Consider the following 18,315-nt stretch of genomic DNA (forward strand, 5'->3'; position numbering starts at 1 on the left):
CATCCCCGACTCAGGCAGGTGAGACAATACCAGGGGGTCGTAGGGAGGGTCACATCTTAGTCATCCCCGACTCAGGCAGGTGAGACAATACCAGGGGGTCGTAGGGAGGGTCACATCTTAGTCATCCCCGACTCAGGCAGGTGAGACAATACCAGGGGGTCGTAGGGAGGGTCACATCTTAGTCATCCCCGACTCAGGCAGGTGAGACAATACCAGGGGGTCGTAGGGAGGGTCACATCTTAGTCATCCCCGACTCAGGCAGGTGAGACAATACCAGGGGGTCGTAGGGAGGGTCACATCTTAGTCATCCCCGACTCAGGCAGGTGAGACAATACCAGGGGGTCGTAGGGAGGGTCACATCTTAGTCATCCCCGACTCAGGCAGGTGAGACAATACCAGGGGGTCGTAGGGAGGGTCACATCTTAGTCATCCCCGACTCAGGCAGGTGAGACAATACCAGGGGGTCGTAGGGAGGGTCACATCTTAGTCATCCCCGACTCAGGCAGGTGAATTTAGCAGTTTTGACAATACTGAACAGTACTGGTAAGGAATGTGCTGATGAATACAGAGCTGGACAGGGAAGTGCTGAAAAGGGTAGGAAAGGAAGGAGAGAGCTGGAAAATACAGCAAAAGAGGGACTGAGCTTGTAAAGAGTAAGGATAATTAGACTAGATAGCTGATGAATACCTCAATAGCAATGGACAGTGCTCGTTCAGCGAGTTCCAATGTTTTTTTAGTTAAAACTTAAAGCTTTAATTGCAGTAAACATGGTGGCGAGACTTTTTTATACATGAAAAGCTTGTTTTTCCCTCGCACGGTAAGAAATTAGCCAACATAGCAAGGAACACTTAGATAATCTGATCTGAGGAAACTAGAACTACTGAGAATAAATGATAATGTTGGAGTAAATAATTAAGCTTATGTCCTTACTTTCCATGAACAGATAAGATTTTAGTTTTAATTTATTTTAGAGTTAACTTCTACCTTTCTAGATATCATGGTCGCACGGTGATGTTTATAATAGCTATTTTCTCACAGTTTCTTAATAGTTTAATTTATGCGAGTAATATTTATGCAAGTTCAAAGTTATACAAGTTTCAGTTTCAGTGGAATATATTGAATAGTGGTAGCAGTTTCAAGTAACACTAAGATTAATAGCATACAAACTAAAGTTTATAGTTTTGAATATTAATTATATCTTAACTAGCTGTTTCTAAGTTATTAATTGCTTTCTCTGTATGCATGATGCTTGCGTTATTGTAGCGTTTATAATTTATAATTGTGGTTGCAAAAAGCAACTTTTGAACAGTGGTTTTGATTGCTTTCAAAATTTATAAATGTGGTTACAAAAGGCAAATGCAGTGGTTACGAGATGCTTACTTAAGCTTGTTGTCAGAACTGGATCTCATAATAGTCGTATGGTTATTATCAATTTATCATAATAGGTTACACACTAACGCGAACGTGAGAATCTAAGGAACTCACATGGTTCATTTCAAATACGTTTAAATATAATGACCACTACCGGTACCATGGTGAACAACTGGCCGGGATAACTTATTAAACAAACTCATGGCCCAAACATGTTTTTGCAAACATTTTGTTTGCTTATTGTTACCATGTTGATTGTTGATCTTCAATTACGACTTCCAGGCCCCCTCTATTATTAGGGGTCAGATCATATGACGTATAATTAGTGATGTGACGTATAATTAGTGATGTGATCCACCAACTACGATTTACAGAACATGTGAACTCTACCCTACATCTAGCCCAGTTTTACCCCTTACTTTTGATTTAAATGAGTTGGGTATGGCAATTCCTTCGCCTCTTAGCGGGTGTCCGTTTTAGGGACATTAGGACTTCTCTTCGCTCAGAAGCTGCGAGGTCTGCTTCGTGGGTGTGCGTTTTCTGACTTAATGTAAGGGTGTTGTCTGACAGGGTGAGATAACACCGACAGGGACACTTCGTAGGAGGAGTGTGCTTGCAGCACCGCCAGGCAGACTTGAGGGCTGAATCCTTGTCCTTCTTCCGGGACTATACTATTGTCTATCATCTTCCCGTATATATACCTAAGAACACTTGATCGGCTCACTCCCGTTGCATGCCTTTGGCACGTACGTCTCACATCCCTAGATACGAGAACCCCCCTTTAGCAAGAGCTCCCGTCCCTTATGTGATATACGAGTCGAGCGGTCAAATCTTAAAGATCATGTTTACTTCTTAATGAACTGCTATGATGTACATGTGAACTCTACCCTGTATCTAGCCCATTTCTAGGTCAGTTAAATCCTACTGATGGATCACATCACTAATTATACGTCACTAATTAGTGATATGATCTGATCTCCCTGGGCCCCCTAGTAATGAGGGGGCCTGGCCGTCGGCCTCCCCATGTCAAGTACACTGAAAGTTACATGACAAAACTAAACACGAGGAAGGTAGCGAGTTTCACAATCCAAGCACAGAAATTCAGACTGATTTTCAAAAATGATGGATCAATCTTTAAGATATTCTAACAGAGTACTTATGTAAATTATTGATTAAGTTCATGAACTTTCATGAACTTTACTCACAAAGGTGTAAATCTTGTATCCTATCTGAGAGGATGGTTGAGATAGAGCAACACTCAGACTATCGTATACCTCCTCTAGAACTTCACCTTCAACCTGGACAGTTATAGAGAATTAGCATTAATGCATTTAGACGTGGAGCTGTATAATTTTATTTAAGTGAAAGTTAGATTTCAATCGTTGGATCAACAACTATATAATGTATAATTGTTGATCCAATATCTATTTGTTGTACTCAATAACAAATTATTACAGTCGCTTATAATTATACATTTTATGTATTTTAAAAGCAAATAGTTAATATTTAATAGCAGGAAACCTGATTAATCCAAGATTTGATGAACTTCTGAACGTAGGAACTTGCCATCGGATATTTAGATATCGTCGGGTGTCCGATTGTCTGAGATATAACTAAATTATTAGAACGGTACGTTGGTACAGTACACACCTTTTAACATGAGTAACCTACAAAGACACAGCAGATCAAAAGTTTAAACAGAGATATCTATAATCTTATGAATACACTAAATAACAGGACCAACCTAAACAGAGATATCTATAATCTTATGAATACACTAAATAACAGGACCAACCTTGTCGTACAGAGATATCTATAATCTTATGAATACACTAAATAACAGGACCAACCTAAACAGAGATATCTATAATCTTATGAATACACTAAATAACAGGACCAACCTTGTCGTACAGAGATATCTATAATCTTATGAATACACTAAATAACAGGACCAACCTTGTCGTACAGAGATATCTATAATCTTATGAATACACTAAATAACAGGACCAACCTAAACAGAGATATCTATAATCTTATGAATACCTTACTCGGGATTATTACGACGGGTTTATTAACGACCGGTTAAAATATGGTTCGGGAAAAATATGGCGAAATTGCTCAAAACCCACCACATTTTCCCGGTCGCCATTTTACCGGTGTCCAACCTTTCAATTTTAGATTCAAAAATTTTGTCTCAGATGTAAATTTCCTTATTAGAGATAAACAAGTCGAATTATCAATAATTGTTGAAAGTAGACAGAAATAATGATCAAATAACCATTATGACTCAATTTGTAGAAAATCTTCGAAAGAATGCATCGTTCACATTGTTTAGAATTATGAATAAATGACTGATGAAACTGATTCATGTTATTGACAGTTTTAATTAATTCAAGTTTTAATTTACCTGTTACTTTTACTTTGAGTCCTATTTCATTATGTAGAGATAGTTAATACCTAAGAAATTAAAAATTGGCCTATTTAAATCAACTTTGACAATAAGGATATATGACAAGAATTGGGCAAAAAGGTGAATTTTTTGCAATTTTAGCCAAATGAAGTCGAAAAACCTACAACAAGTGTCCCAATAGTCTTCTTTAGTGAATATAAGACAACGATAAAAATCTGAGCACCCATACCCCTTGGGAACCCTAAAAGCTGAGACGGCGGGTTTATTAACGACCGGTGAAAATGTGGTTCGGGAAAAATATGGCGAAATTACCCTAAACCCGCCACTTTATCCCGGTCATAATAATCCCGAGTAAGGTACACTAAATAACAGGACCAACCTTGTCGTACAGCATTCGCTGAGATCCAACACTTCCCAACTGAAAGCGTCACGTGATAACATGTACTTCAACACTGAAAATCTAATATCTTAAAATAATTTTCAAAACATGGCCTGATTTTAATAACTAAGCAAAGCAAAGTTCCGTAATTCGTAGTTCTGCAAGAATGTTTCTTCTACCTTACAACTTACAAATGGCTTGGCTTTATGCCAAGAAAAGAGTCTGCAGTTGCCAAGGAACATGAGGGACAAATCTTCCAAGACTTGGTTGTTTGGCAGCTCCCCAGCCAACATTGTTCGTCTTGTAAGGAGCTTAAATTTATGAGTATTAAATCTCGGATTACATTGTTAAGTGGATACACGCTGTAAGGTGGATTTGTTGGTACTATGCCGAAATTTATCATTTGGAAGTATCTATTTTTAATTTCAAGATAACTTAATCTGATCTGAGTAAATTAAATTGATATTCATGTCAAAGTATTAGTATATACTATATAGTTGTACATTTGATAATTATTTTTAGAATTAAAAGGATAATGATGATTGATGAAGGACCAGAGAAGTCGAAAAAACAGCGCAACTTACGATAAACGAGTCATTAGTTACATAATATAATAATTATTGTACATGGCATTATGTTACATTAAAACATTCCTAATCAAAGGGCATAAGTATCAAAATACGACTTCATGTATGTTATAGCTGACAGAACTTTCACGTTGCACAAGATACTTAGATAGCAAACAATGTCAGGTTCTAAATGTTGCAAATGGTCCCAAACAGATATATAAGACTTAAACTATCGTCATTTAAAGAAGTATCTAATTTACTAGTAAACCGAGCTGTGTCCTGATAGCACTGACAAGATATTATGCACATAATTAATCCAATCTTCAGTTACTCGAACAAAAGTAATGTTAGACCTTTAACATTTCGATAGCTAACTCTAGGTAATGCATTGCTCTAACTAGAACATTTTACACAGCGCAACTATTGGAACACCTAATTTAGTTCTATAAACAATTTACCACGAAATAAATATTAAGATAAAACAACAAAATGGCATCATGACGTTTATGAAAAATTCACATCAACGAGGAAATAGTGCTGGAGGAAGACATTCGTTTCCCAGTTCTGGAACTTTTAATTGATGGGGAAGTATTGAAATGTCTAGTCGAAATGCCATTAGGAATCGTACCAACTTGAGAAAGCTGACGCTCAAGTCGTTTCACCATCGCTGCCAATGCATCGTTTTCGTGTTGTGATGCCAGGAGTTCAGCCTCTCTCTGTTTCAGCCTCTCTGTAAGGTCTGATACTTGGGTGTCATACTGATCTTTTAAGGAAGCTTCTTGAGACAGAGACTGGTGCAGATTGTAGAAAAGCCTCAATGATTGAAGTTCATCCTCTAGTTTTGAGACTTGGTTTTGTGATAAATCTTTAGATTTCTTCACAGCTGATAATTGAGAGTCCAGTTTTACACATTTTTTGAGTGCAGTTTCTTTTTCAAATCTCATTTTATTAAACTCATTATGATTAGGAGTGGATGGCTTACTTTTTGCTTCCATGCTTCTGATAGAGTTTTCAATTTTCTTTAAAATGTCCTCTCCGTTCTTGATGATCAAGTCTTCTTTTTCTATGTCAGCTAGATGCACAAAATTGGTGAATTGGCGGTCATTGGGTTTACTCTCACTAAATGATCCACTATCAACACTACTTGACATTGTACCTAATGAACAGAGGGAATTTGTGCGCTCTTCTTCCAACATTTGTATCCTGCCATGAAATGATTTTTCTCTTTTAGCCTCAAGAATCTTCATTCTCTCAATTGCCTCAGAGTGTTTCAGATTAAAGTCCGATCTCATTGTTTTGCGATTACCATCCAGTTTTTCAAGCTGCATTTGTAAATTAAAAATGTTAGAATGTAATTCTTTATTTTGATTTACAATTTGGTCAACACGCTGAAAGAATCGGTCCTCAGAATCCGGACTTGAATATTTCTCTGTCTGACAAGAGACATCAGAAAGTTTATACAGAGATTCTGAACATTGAACTTGTTTGGAGGAGGTGAGTATGTCACTGCATTTGTGGCAACGAAGTTGATTAACTTGTCTTTCAAGATCATTCTGTTTCTTTAAACTCTGCTCATACTGGTAACGTAAATGCTTGATAGTCTCGTCAGCCTGCAGTATGCTTGCATGAACCAGTTGATCAAATTCTTCGTCTGAATCATGATCTATCATGATTTGGCAATAACCAGCTCCTCATCTGTTACCAACAGTCCTTTATCAGCTATGTCATATTATCTTTTGTATATTTTAGATCCACCTGTAGAATGATTAAAAATAAAAATAGAATTCAGGAGTATTATAATGATTCGCATGTAAAGAAAAGTTTACTAAAAGGCCACTTTTCTGTTACAAATTTGGCGTCCAATCAATCAATCAACAAACAACAACAACAAATCAAACAATAATTACAGAAACATCATCTTAGATTAAAAACGTGATATAAAATTGCACGTTTTCAACTTTGGTAGCCTAGAACTGCTAACCCGATTAAGTAATTGTACTCATGCTTTGTCAGCAGTAAGATCACATCATCAGTTATCTTGTGTAAAATATATGCTTAAAAATATATGCCTTCGAGCGTCGACTCGAAGGCAACATGACGATTAATTAATTGTACCCTGCAGTTCACTATTAACCATAGTGCAATCTATATTAATAATCTCAATATATGTATGTGTGTGTGTGAGTGAGTGTGCGTGTGTGGGTAGTTTACGAACGGCTTTTAATTAAGGAAACGGTAAGAGGCACGTGGCTGGTTTTATGATTTTTGAGTATAGTGCCAACAAAACTCTGACGAAGCCCAAGAGCTTAAGTTTTTTTAAATCGGCCGGTGGTAAGTGGTTAAATTGATGATTTTGTGACCGAAATGTGATACTTAAGTTTCTCACGTTCTCTTACTCTCTCTCACTCTCTCTCACTCTCTCCCACTCTCTCTCTCTCTCCCATGACAGATTTGCTATTTAATTAGAAAACTTTGCAGTGGACCACAAGATTGTCTATCAAGTATTACTATTAGATATGTGAGGGGCACTCAGAATTGAATTGAGGCACTGAGCGATCTCATACTTTTGCACCGTTTTAACTGCGACAGTGCAATTCATGTTTTCGAATAAGCAGGATTATGCTTTTGCATCTCAAATGCGATAATGAAGTTCCGGCCGTAGACCTGGGTTACATTAGTACAATAATAGCTATAAGCTGCATGCCTTGCCATCGGTTAGGTATTCAGTATAACAGTTAAAGGTGGAGAATCACTGTGTTTTAATGTAAAGTAGTTTACCAGAATTACGTGTTGTGATAGACAACTTATGAGACCTCCACGACTTTTTATGATCCAGGAGTGTTGATCAAGTCCAAATCACGTATTATTACAGTGGGTGGCAAAGTTTTGATAGAGATGATAAAAGTTCTAAGCAGATCGAATAGCAGTCTGTGTCTGATAAAGGACATTACATCGCAGTACCCTTACATGTTAGGAACAAGAGCCACTTCAGTAAATTTGGAGTGTCTCCGCTTGGCGGGTAACAGTCCTCCTTTTCTGAACAACAAAAAGTTTAAGATTGTGCATGGACAGGTCATTTTGGCACAATTAAGCAAAGCCTTAAAGCAAAATAAACTTTGGCAAAAATTTGATAAATTTCTTAATACAATGCAAATAGCGCTCGATTTTACGGACGAAATTAAATGTGACCAGGCTTATGGAAAATATGACCTTTAAAATAAAATCTGGAATTACATTAAGAATTATACTAAAAATTCGAGCGTACTAAATTTTTGAAAACTCTAATTTCGAGAATTGAACAAATAAGTACTCATATCATGGGGTCAGTTATTAAAAACATCTTGATCGATGTATTTTGAATAACGTTAATCGTGGCTTTTGCCGCGCCAGGGTAAAAGCGGAAGCGGTTAAATTTGACCGTTCTGTGCACATGCTTATACGTTTTTGTTCTATGATAAAGCTGTACTGGGATTTTGTCATACGTTGTATGACCCGCCGCGCACGAGTGCGTGGCTCCCACTGTTTCGTAAGAACAATAAAGTGAAACGACCGTGGGGGTCACGACGTGAAACAACTGGGATTGTGAAAGTAAGTTATACCAACGTATTTTTACGCTGATTTCGAATAAGACCTATTAGTATTACAGTATTACTGATTACATAGCACGAAAATCATTTCTTGACGAGTTATGACCAAATAACCATTTTTGTCAAACGCGCGCACGTGACAGGCTTGTAAAACGCGAACGGTAAATAATATTTGAGCTGTTTGTATTTTAGGATTTGAGTTAGTTTTGGTTTTAAAGTAACTGTGAAGATAATATAAAGATTTGAAGTACAAGTTAATGTGCACCTTAACGTTAAATACTTTATTTGGGGACCCCAGGCTATTATATTTATGTTCATAATCATAGAATATAGATTATGCAGAATATATGACAGGCTGAGCGCCGCCCAGTAATAAATACTCACCATTAAAATCGAAATCAGCATTTACAAATGTACACTTATTAGGAAAAAAATTCTAGGAAAAACTGTTTGTTAGGTAAACTGTTTGTATTTATATTGTAAGTGACATTGTATAATTCTGAAACGGATTTCAAAACTTATTCCGGGGTAGTGTGTGGCCGTGGGCAGTTACTTTTGTATATAAACCTTGGACCCAACTTAATGCGTGCTTTGCATTTGACACAGTAGAACAAATACAACCTAACAAATATAATTACAACGAATATTAGATAATCAACTTTTTTATAATGTTAACATTCAAATAAAACGTTAATCATTTTAATTCTTTTGTCATTTCTATGTGATCATGTTGTATCCTTGTATCATAGGTGCTATGCATGATGTTTTGTTTTATTATGTGATACACCAAAATCACATTATGTGTGCTGTGCTTTTACATATTGGTATTCAAAAAGCCACCAGTATGTAAATAACCCAAACAAACAAAATTTTAACCGTATCAAGTATTAAATATTTAGTAACTTTATTACTAGCGATCATGACCTGATTGTTGAACAGTGTTCGACTGAATGCTTGAGATGTGACATTGTAATTCGTTTCTCATACGACATGTGAATACCAAGATAGGATTTTGGAGCATGATGTATAATTTTTGGAGCCTTACCACTTACGAGGTTTTCCGAAAATTATTAAGGACTGACGACTGTCAGTTGAAACAGCTATGTCAGCTAAAACAGTTATATTCACTAGCAGGAACCCGTCTTACTATAAAGTGGTGTCAAGACTCAAGAGACTAAAATAATTATTACCTTTTTAATTCGCGTTTTTGACACCACTTGGGGGTCCAAATTTTGGGCACTAAAATTCTTATTCCTTGGCCAATTTTATATTTTTTCATACTGATTTGAAGGCCATTAAAGCATTTGACCCAGTCAAAAAAGTTTCAGTTGTATATCTTTTACGGTTTTTGAGGAAAGTCCCGTTAAAGTTGATGCCGTGGTGTCAGTAAAATGGCACGGAACCATATATATCGTCTCGCTTTATATATAGTAAGATTATACTTATCTTATCTCTGAAAATGTAAACTATCAGTTTTATGGACATATTCTTGGTTACATGATTGTTATTCGCCATTCTCTGAATTGTATTTTCAGAGGCATTGTTGCTTGAAGTAATAGAAGTAGGTTTGCTTGAGTGGATCCAATTTGATATGATTTAAATGTTTGTTATTGGTTTCATCACCTCCCTTTTTACAACTGTTGGATTGTTATTCCCTAGTAATTTTCATCTCAAGTTTTGATTTTTGATTGAATGTCTTTTTGTTCAAGAAACTATTCTTTAGTTTTTACATACATCTAAAGTATGTGCGGGGGGGCGCCATCTGTGGGGGGCGCAAAATCGTCGTTTGAATATGGGACAATTTTGAAAAACTTAACTGAGGTACTAGCAAAACTGCACGTTTGATTCTATGCATAATTTGAGAGGCTGTGAATCGAACATTTCAAAAAGCCTTAATGTTACGACTGTTCCAAGTTTAAGTTTCCAGTTAATTGAATATCAAGTCAGTGGCGTAACGAGTAATGATAATAGTGGTTTATTACCCATTGTTGACATTTAATAGTAATCTATGATATTGTCTCCATGTTTATTAGCACACAAGCCAGGTGTACTGAATAATGCAAAAAACAATTTCCCCATTTAAATTAATTAGAGACACAATTAAGGCTGATTTGGTATATTTTAAAATATCGTTTAAAATAAGTATACATACATGATACACCATAGATAGTGAGCTGCTTTAAACAATCGATAAGTCAATCAGCTGATCACATTTATTATATCAAAATTGTACAGCTTCAATAGATCGTGTAAGCTTAACATACTGTTTGCTGTGAGGCATGGTTACACCCACAAAAAATCGCCCCATTCAGCTATACTATGTACACTGGACTGAATTGTGCCAATTTGTTTTGTAAATATCATAGAAATGGTTAATCTTCCTTAATGTAGGAAGAAATAGATCCCAATCATTTTATAGCACACATGTTGTGATGTTGGATTATAATGGGGATTTCATTTAATATTAACAAAAACTTGAGATTATTTTAGACACACTAAACATCTGTTACAAAATAAGGCTCATTACCGTCGTTTAATTAGTTATTTTATCTATTGCAATATCCAGACAACTCCTAAACTAGGAACCGCAAATTGGTGGAGGTCTGCACTATTATCCTGGTGTTGCTCAACAATTAGTCTCCTCTCAGTTCAATAATTGGCATCGCAGGAATGCTGCGTGGTTGCACAGTATAACACAAACTGTTTTTAAGGCAACAGTCTGCGTCGGTCAGGGAAAAGAAGATGAAGAGCAAAGTTTTCATCCTGGTGGGACCAGCCACGGTTATCTCGCTGGTATTATACACAATCTGTCTCAATCCACAGGACTTATTGTCAAATATTTCTGTCTTCAAAATTCTTTGTCTTGTAACATCATTACATGGTACCAGTCGTGCATGACACTGTTTCCACAAGTTAATGATCCATTGCCATTCATAAGTCATACCAACTATTTCTGTCTATTGTTTGTTGAACTGCTAGGCTGCTTCAAGCCTAATTCTATTTACTGATGTTCTGCAGCCCATTGTCCACTACATGATCTCTCTGACACCTTTACTCCCGCTGCCCTATTTATATTGGTTAATGTTAACACGTAGTATTGGTGAAACTATTGATGAAACTATTTGGCTGAGAGCCAAACAAGAGTACCAGCTCTGACTGCATATGTAACATTAAAGTAAATTTGTAAATGTGCAATAGTATACGTCATAATATAGTACACTACATATATTAATAATATGTAGTATTAATATATAATAAAACAGCTTATAATTATTCATTAGTTGTTGCTTGGTTCCCCGGGAAATTGCTCTCCTGACAATCAGTATCATTTCAAACAAGTGAAACACTCGAAATATGCGGAGAGACTAATAGTTTCACGGTAAAGTCAGTTCTATGACTATACCATATTACCATGAAATGGTTCGTCTGCCCGCCAATTTCGAGTGTTACTATTAATTTTAAATAATACAACTACCTACACAGTAATGCTATGATTGAGGATATTGAGTCTCAAGAACATTATGAGAGTGTTGTGGATGAAGTCAGAGGTGAGAGGATCATGATGGTCATGTTCTACGCTAACTGGTGAGTCATCTTCATATCACGTTTCAAACTGGTGAGTCATCTTCATATCACTTTCGTTTCAAACTGGTGAGTCATCTTCATATCACTTTCGTTTCAAACTGGTGAGTCATCTTCATATCACTTTCGTTTCAAACTGGTGAGTCATCTTCATATCACTTTCGTTTCAAACTGGTGGGTCATCTTCATATCACTTTCGTTTCAAACTGGTGAGTCATCTTCATATCACTTTCGTTTCAAACTGGTGAGTCATCTTCATATCACTTTCGTTTCAAAATGGTGAGTCATCTTCATATCACTTTAGTTTCAAACTGGTGAGTCATCTTCATATCACTTTCGTTTCAAACTGGTGAGTCATCTTCATATCACTTTATTTTCAAACTAGTGAGTCATCTTCATATCACTTTCGTTACAAACTGGTGAGTCATCTTCATATCACTTTCGTTTCAAACTGGTGAGTCATCTTCATATCACTTTCGTTTCAAACTGGTGAGTCATCTTCATAACACTTTATTTTCGTAGTTTATGATTTAGATAAACCCAATGGGAATATGATACTACATTGAAAGAATTTTTAGTACACATTTTTTCACACAAACCTAAACTCTAGTCATAGCAAAATACATTTTTGAATTTTATGTAATACAATAATACCTTCGCTTTTGAGGGCTACGCGTGATAATTTGCGGCCCGAAGAAGCGGAGGTATTATTTGCTATAACTATTGACGGTGGCTCGTGTAAGATGTGTAATGTGATACGTGCGCATGATACAATATAGTGTGTAATATATAGTGCGCCACTGTTATTTGTTTTGAAACTTCCCGCCAGCCAGTCTGAGGTGACTCCCAGTATGTGCTGATAATACCTTCGGTTCCTTGCAGGAAAAATCTGCAAATTATCAGCTCTCATTGTCGAAGAGTTTTAGTGCATATAATTCCCGGAAATAGTTATAATGCAATAATTGTATACTAACATAATATGTACCAATTTTAGCCTGAAGATGGTGTTGACGCCGAAAATTTGCCTACATTCTTGACTTCCTGTTTCATTTGTCCTTGTCTCTTCTAACCGGGTATTGTCCAACTATCAACATTTTTTAATGTATGAGTACAGCTAATTTTGACGTGGTTCTCCCGCTGCCCATACCTGCGCTAATGTAAATTACTCACAATTAGTAACTAATTCGGTGTATCATTCATCACGATCGTATCTATGAATTTCACAGAAAAACTATCGATTAAACTTATGCGAAAAAATCCGGGAAAATTTTTGTACTAAATTTAAAATTGCGCATTAAATTTAATCTGGAATTCGATATTTTACTGAGTAACCCAGTCCAGAGTCACGTGTGATGATTAAATAATTATTACCGAGTAGAGCAATCTTTGCAATTATCAATTATTGTCATGGTTATTAATTTCTCGTTTAATTAAATATTAAATATTAAATATTAAAATTAAATCTTTATTAACTTTTGTTTTATTAATTGATTTTATCCATCCGATAATTCGTCTCATTGTGATTAGAGGATGGTTAAAATCAATTAAACGAGATATTAATGAATTGTGTATTAAGGCTGATGACTGATAATATTACAGGTGTGGTCCATATAAATGTTCACTACCACATGTCACGAGGCTAGCGGGAGAAATGAAAGACAAGTGTACTTTCTACAAGGTTTGTTGTTGTTTAAAGGGTATTTTAGTCATTTCAGAAACCACGGTGAAATTTGCAAGCACTAAAAAATGGAGTGATTCAACTTGTGAAGATTGATGACGTCAAATTTATTATTATTATAAGCACACATGTCACATAGTCATTAATCACATACAATGACACATAATAACCTCATCGAGTGGTAATTTCAGTTAAATGTGACGGATCACGAGGAGTTGGTAAAGCTTTGTAGAATTTTCGTGTTACCAACGTATCTTGTGTGTGCTGATGGAAAGGTAACCTAAATTAGTAATACAATTCAAAAACCTAAATTATTAATACAAAGAAGGCACTATCAAAACAGTCTCAATATAATGTATAAAAGGGATCACGATTGCTGAAATCTTCTCTGACCCAGTTAACCATTTGGCCAATCATTTCTCCGATATAATTTGACATTAAGTATTATTACGAGTTCCTGTTATTTATTCTCCATCTGTCAGGTGATAGACATGTTGGTGGCCCCAGGGCTGGAGAAACTCCGAAACAAGATTGACTACCATCAGAAACAACACCGCAGACAACTCCTTCACAGACACAGATACCACAGGTCTGCGTACGAGGGTAACTACTGCAGGGAGGTTGTAGCTGATGCTCCTCTGACGTATCCGATCAACAAAGGACACGTGATGTGACGTCATCGTAATTCATGACGTCATCAAATTTGGTGATGTCACTATTTGTGATACAACAATGCGGTGACATCAAATTCATGAAACTATTCCATGTTTTCTTTTCATGATAGGTTTATTGAGCATGATTTTGGTGACAGCGAAATTTCTCGCCGGTATATTGTCGTTCAGGACGTCCGGGAAGAGCTAGCTCAATAAAAATCCGGAAATATTATTCAAACACAACTGCAAGATGGTTGTATTTATGTAAATCAGTGGAAAATATGATGCATTAGACACTGCTTGACGCAAATATATTTTTAACTGAAGTCTGAAATCTGAATGGTAGACCAGGTTTGAGATCAAAGTTGGACCGATGTTGTTTTACAGTGTGAAATAGGTTAAATATGTGAAATATGTGGAATGTTTCTAATTCCTCGCATGCCGCTCTGACGAAACACGTGGCATGTTCTAGAAATTACCACAATTAACTCGTTTCTATTTTGTTTTTTTCTTTAACTAGACCAAACAAACGCTTTGCTTTTTTCACTACAGTAGAAAAAGAATCGATTTTATATTGAGGAACTGTTGTAAGTTGTTGGTTTGTTTTTTTTTTCGTTTATAAAATTTCTAAAGTTTTGTTTGCCTAAATCTGAAAGGTGATATTTAAGCTTCATAGTCGAATGTTACAATGAGTGATTTGTGAATTGTTATACAGTAAAACCCCGATTTGTTCTACCCCGAGGCCCGAATCCCCTAAACAACGATTTACCACTACTCTTCCCTTTCCCCCAACATTTTGGAAAAAGGTCTAATCGTTTAGTTTGATAGATCCTTTGAAATACGACTTATTAATGGGTCCTTGATGAGCTTGTCAGGCTTGTAACTCCAACTAATTGGCCCTTACTTGAGTGCTTGTGAACCATAACTATTGGGAACCAGTACTAAGTACTGTTCGGAGAGGAACCATGTCATCTGATTTTCATCCCGATTTACCGAGCTATTTTTCCTCCGCCAAAGTGTGCGGAAAATTGGGTTTTTACTCTATTGGAGTTTTACTGTATATGCTGAATGAGGTTAATGAACGTTTTGTTTGTCTGATATCGAAAAGTCGTTTTTTGATTAAATGGTTGGACAACATAATTTGATTTCTTTGTGACTTTTGAAAAGTAGACGCATCTTCGCGTATATATAATGTAGATTTTAGACTCACTTTTAAATAGGTTTTAAATGAAGACCATTACTTTAAATAACGATTTATTTGTTCAATACATTTAAATACTGAGTTCTTATTTATTAGATAATACAATGAATTGATAGTCAATCAATCATATGTCAAAGCATTGCTGTAATACTAATATTGGACAAATTCACGATAGGAAATAAGGGTTAATCGGTCATCGAATCAAAACTTACTGGTTACTCTGATCAATCTAATGACAAAGTTGAGTTATTAAAAGTTAATTCATTACAATTACATTACTTGTCACATATCTGAGTAACCTACACTTTGCACACCAGATCTGGTTACTTTAGATAGAGCTGACTAGAGCAGTGTAACTTAGAATTTGTTTACAGTCTGCCGAATAGGAGGAGGAAAAGCAATTTAAATCTAATATTAAATATTTAAATATTAAAAATATGGTTTCCTACAACAATCACAGTCACTCATTTTTATTTATTCGGTTCAGCTCAGTAAAATTGTTCCGGGTATAAGTTATTGAAAAGTAATGTAATCAGTAATGTAGACGGAGGGTTATTAAATACATTGATGAAAAAAGTGAGCGTGGCAGGGGGGGGGGTGCTTCCGGTTGGAGTTGATGCTTCAAACATTTTTTGGTAGTTATTTGGCCTAAGGAACAACAGATAAGCCTATTGCCACAACTATTTGATAATATTTTTGTTTTATGAACCGGGCTAGTTACCAGCTTGGTAGTACGACTACTAGTCTAGAACAGTCTAGATTACTAGTCTAGAACAGTCTAGATCACTCAGCTTGTTTATATCGGTTTTGCACCTTGGCTCAGGCTAATCGTTGAAGCGCAGTCACGCCATTAGGTCATTAATTTAATAACGTCAGCAGATTCGGCAGAACCGATATTTACACCATTTTCCTTGGTGCACCGTCAGAAAGACTGCACTAATTGGTTTTCAAACACTAAATACTGCGTGGTTAATAACTAATGACCACTTAATGGTCATTTAGCTATCGCTAGTTTGGCACTCCCAGGGCCAGAGCAGGTATATTGTAGATAAAACCACCCGGTCTAAACATCACAATATCTCACAATACACTGACAATACACTGACAATGTATTTCAGATCATGGTGAGAGCTAAACAGCAGCTGCTTTTTATATTACTTCAGAAGAAATAGGGTTCCGGGGGTTTACATCTCACTAACATTCGGCCTGTACTCATGACATGCTTCTTATTGAGGCAGCACCATGGTGAGGCATTGCTACAACTGTGGAGAAGGATTACATATGATCTGGAAGTAAGCTGTGATCTTTTTATCTTGTAGATGTGAGGGATGTGAGCGATGTTATTTAAGATATTGCAGATTAATTGACTGGCTAGGTGATGCGGTCTGTTTGAATATAGTGCTACAATGTTATAGTGCTACAATGTTTTAATGAAACGATAAATCGCATTTTTTCGAGTGCTAACTGCTAAATGTCGCGACCTTGTTATTACATGGTAGTCGTTATTTTGGCAAAATTCATGATGAATACTGTGAATTAGTATGTTTGCAATCACAATTTATGTACATACATATGTAATACGTCATTCATTAATTGGCTGGATGTGAACGGTATAATTTCCGTCGTAAATTATTCCCTAACTTAGCTTATCATCTTCAATACGAGGTCAATTAGTAATATTATGATGGCAATTAGTAATGTGTCGGCACGATTATTTTATATGCCGGCCTTTTTTCTGTTTTGCGAATTTCCGAAATACGTAACACAGCAATTTTTAATCATTGGAATGATGATTAGTAAGGATGGTTGACAAAACCATTTAAAGGATGATAGCACTGATGAGTACAGACATTATCACTTACTTTGAGTAAAATACATCAAGCTTCAAGCATAGCATTCCATTGTGAACAGACACTATCCTCCTACTATTCACCACTAAGTTGTCTATATACTATATATATAGTATATAGAATATATATAGTATATATATAATAATAATAATAAATTGAAGTTTAAGAACACCACTATTAAGATAAACTTATACTCAGCAGTGTTTAATCTAGTCATCCCAGAAACTATCATGATAAAAGTTAGGACTGCTATCAAATACTTGAAAATATATCGTTCATATGAGTGAAACTTAAAACTAAAGAACTAACACTAAATATAGGCCAAAATCAGTCATTGATATAGTTTTTCAAGTTCATGCTGAGACAGTTTAAATAAGAAAGTTTTTAGAAATGCTTTAAAAGATTCCAGGGATTCAGCTGATGTGATGGTAGTAGGCAGACGGTTGTAGATCTTTGGAGCCACGACTGAGAAGCTTCGCTCGCCAAACTTAGAGTTGAACGATGGAACCATAAGTTTCAATGTGTGACCATGATGAGTGTACCGAAACATGTCTTGAATATACGTTGGAGCGAGCCCTAATAATGATTTGTGAGACAACAGTAATATTTTGAACACAATCCTTTTCTTTACATCCAGCCAGTGAAGATTAGTCAGGTCGTCTTCCAGGTGGTCATGCTTATATTTACCAGTAACGGCTTTTGCAGCAGCATTTTGTAGTAACTGAAGCTGATGTAAAAGCTTCTCGCCAATACCAAAATATAAACCGTTACAATAATCTAGACATGATACCACTAGACTGTTGACGATGACTTTAATCTGTTTGAGATTCAAAAGGAAGCGGATTTTCCTGATATTGCGCAAGGTATGAAAGCATTTCTTCTTGAGATTTATAATTTGTTTATCAAAAACTAGTTGATTGTCCATAACCAACCCTAGATTCTTAACGGTGGGGACAAACATAACTAATGTGTTAGGAGCAATTTCAACCCCATGAAGTTCAATCTCATTTAGTACCTTTCTAGGTCCAAAGACTA

General features: G+C 36.0%; 3 protein-coding genes across 5 annotated transcripts in view; 1 reads left to right on the plus strand and 2 right to left on the minus strand.

Annotated features, from left to right (window-relative positions):
- Window positions 1-6,486, minus strand: part of LOC134816559 (protein-lysine N-methyltransferase EEF2KMT-like) — a 21,955-nt gene extending 15,469 nt beyond the window's left edge. Inside the window, exons 1-4 of one of the 3 annotated variants that reach the window (XM_063825454.1) lie at window positions 4,352-6,486; window positions 4,161-4,199; window positions 2,893-2,973; window positions 2,577-2,669 (exon numbers count right to left, since the gene is read on the minus strand). In XM_063825454.1, the coding sequence (XP_063681524.1) occupies window positions 2,577-2,669; window positions 2,893-2,973; window positions 4,161-4,199; window positions 4,352-4,453 (315 nt within the window). In that variant the 5' untranslated portion in view covers window positions 4,454-6,486. Of the gene's footprint in view, window positions 1-2,576; window positions 2,670-2,892; window positions 2,985-4,160; window positions 4,234-4,351 lie in introns of those variants that run through there. The other 2 variants (XM_063825455.1, XM_063825456.1) reach the window with 2 other exon arrangements.
- The window catches only part of LOC134817190 (uncharacterized), a 43,390-nt gene extending 27,925 nt beyond the window's left edge, over window positions 1-15,465 (plus strand). Inside the window, exons 2-5 of the mRNA XM_063826331.1 lie at window positions 11,798-11,901; window positions 13,498-13,576; window positions 13,768-13,851; window positions 14,059-15,465. Of these exons, the coding sequence (XP_063682401.1) occupies window positions 11,807-11,901; window positions 13,498-13,576; window positions 13,768-13,851; window positions 14,059-14,250 (450 nt within the window). The 5' untranslated portion in view covers window positions 11,798-11,806 and the 3' untranslated portion in view covers window positions 14,251-15,465. The remainder of the gene's footprint in view (window positions 1-11,797; window positions 11,902-13,497; window positions 13,577-13,767; window positions 13,852-14,058) is intronic.
- On the minus strand, window positions 5,245-6,021 carry LOC134817475 (mirror-image polydactyly gene 1 protein-like). The gene has a single exon (XM_063826615.1). It carries the CDS (start codon window positions 6,019-6,021, stop codon window positions 5,245-5,247), a length of 777 nt encoding a protein of 258 aa, XP_063682685.1.
- Window positions 15,466-18,315: the final 2,850 nt, after the last annotated feature.

This window comes from Bolinopsis microptera, chromosome 6 (genome assembly GCF_026151205.1).
Source record: "Bolinopsis microptera isolate Bmic1 chromosome 6, MBARI_Bmic_1.0, whole genome shotgun sequence".
In the NCBI taxonomy this organism is placed as follows: Eukaryota; Metazoa; Ctenophora; class Tentaculata; order Lobata; family Bolinopsidae; genus Bolinopsis; species Bolinopsis microptera.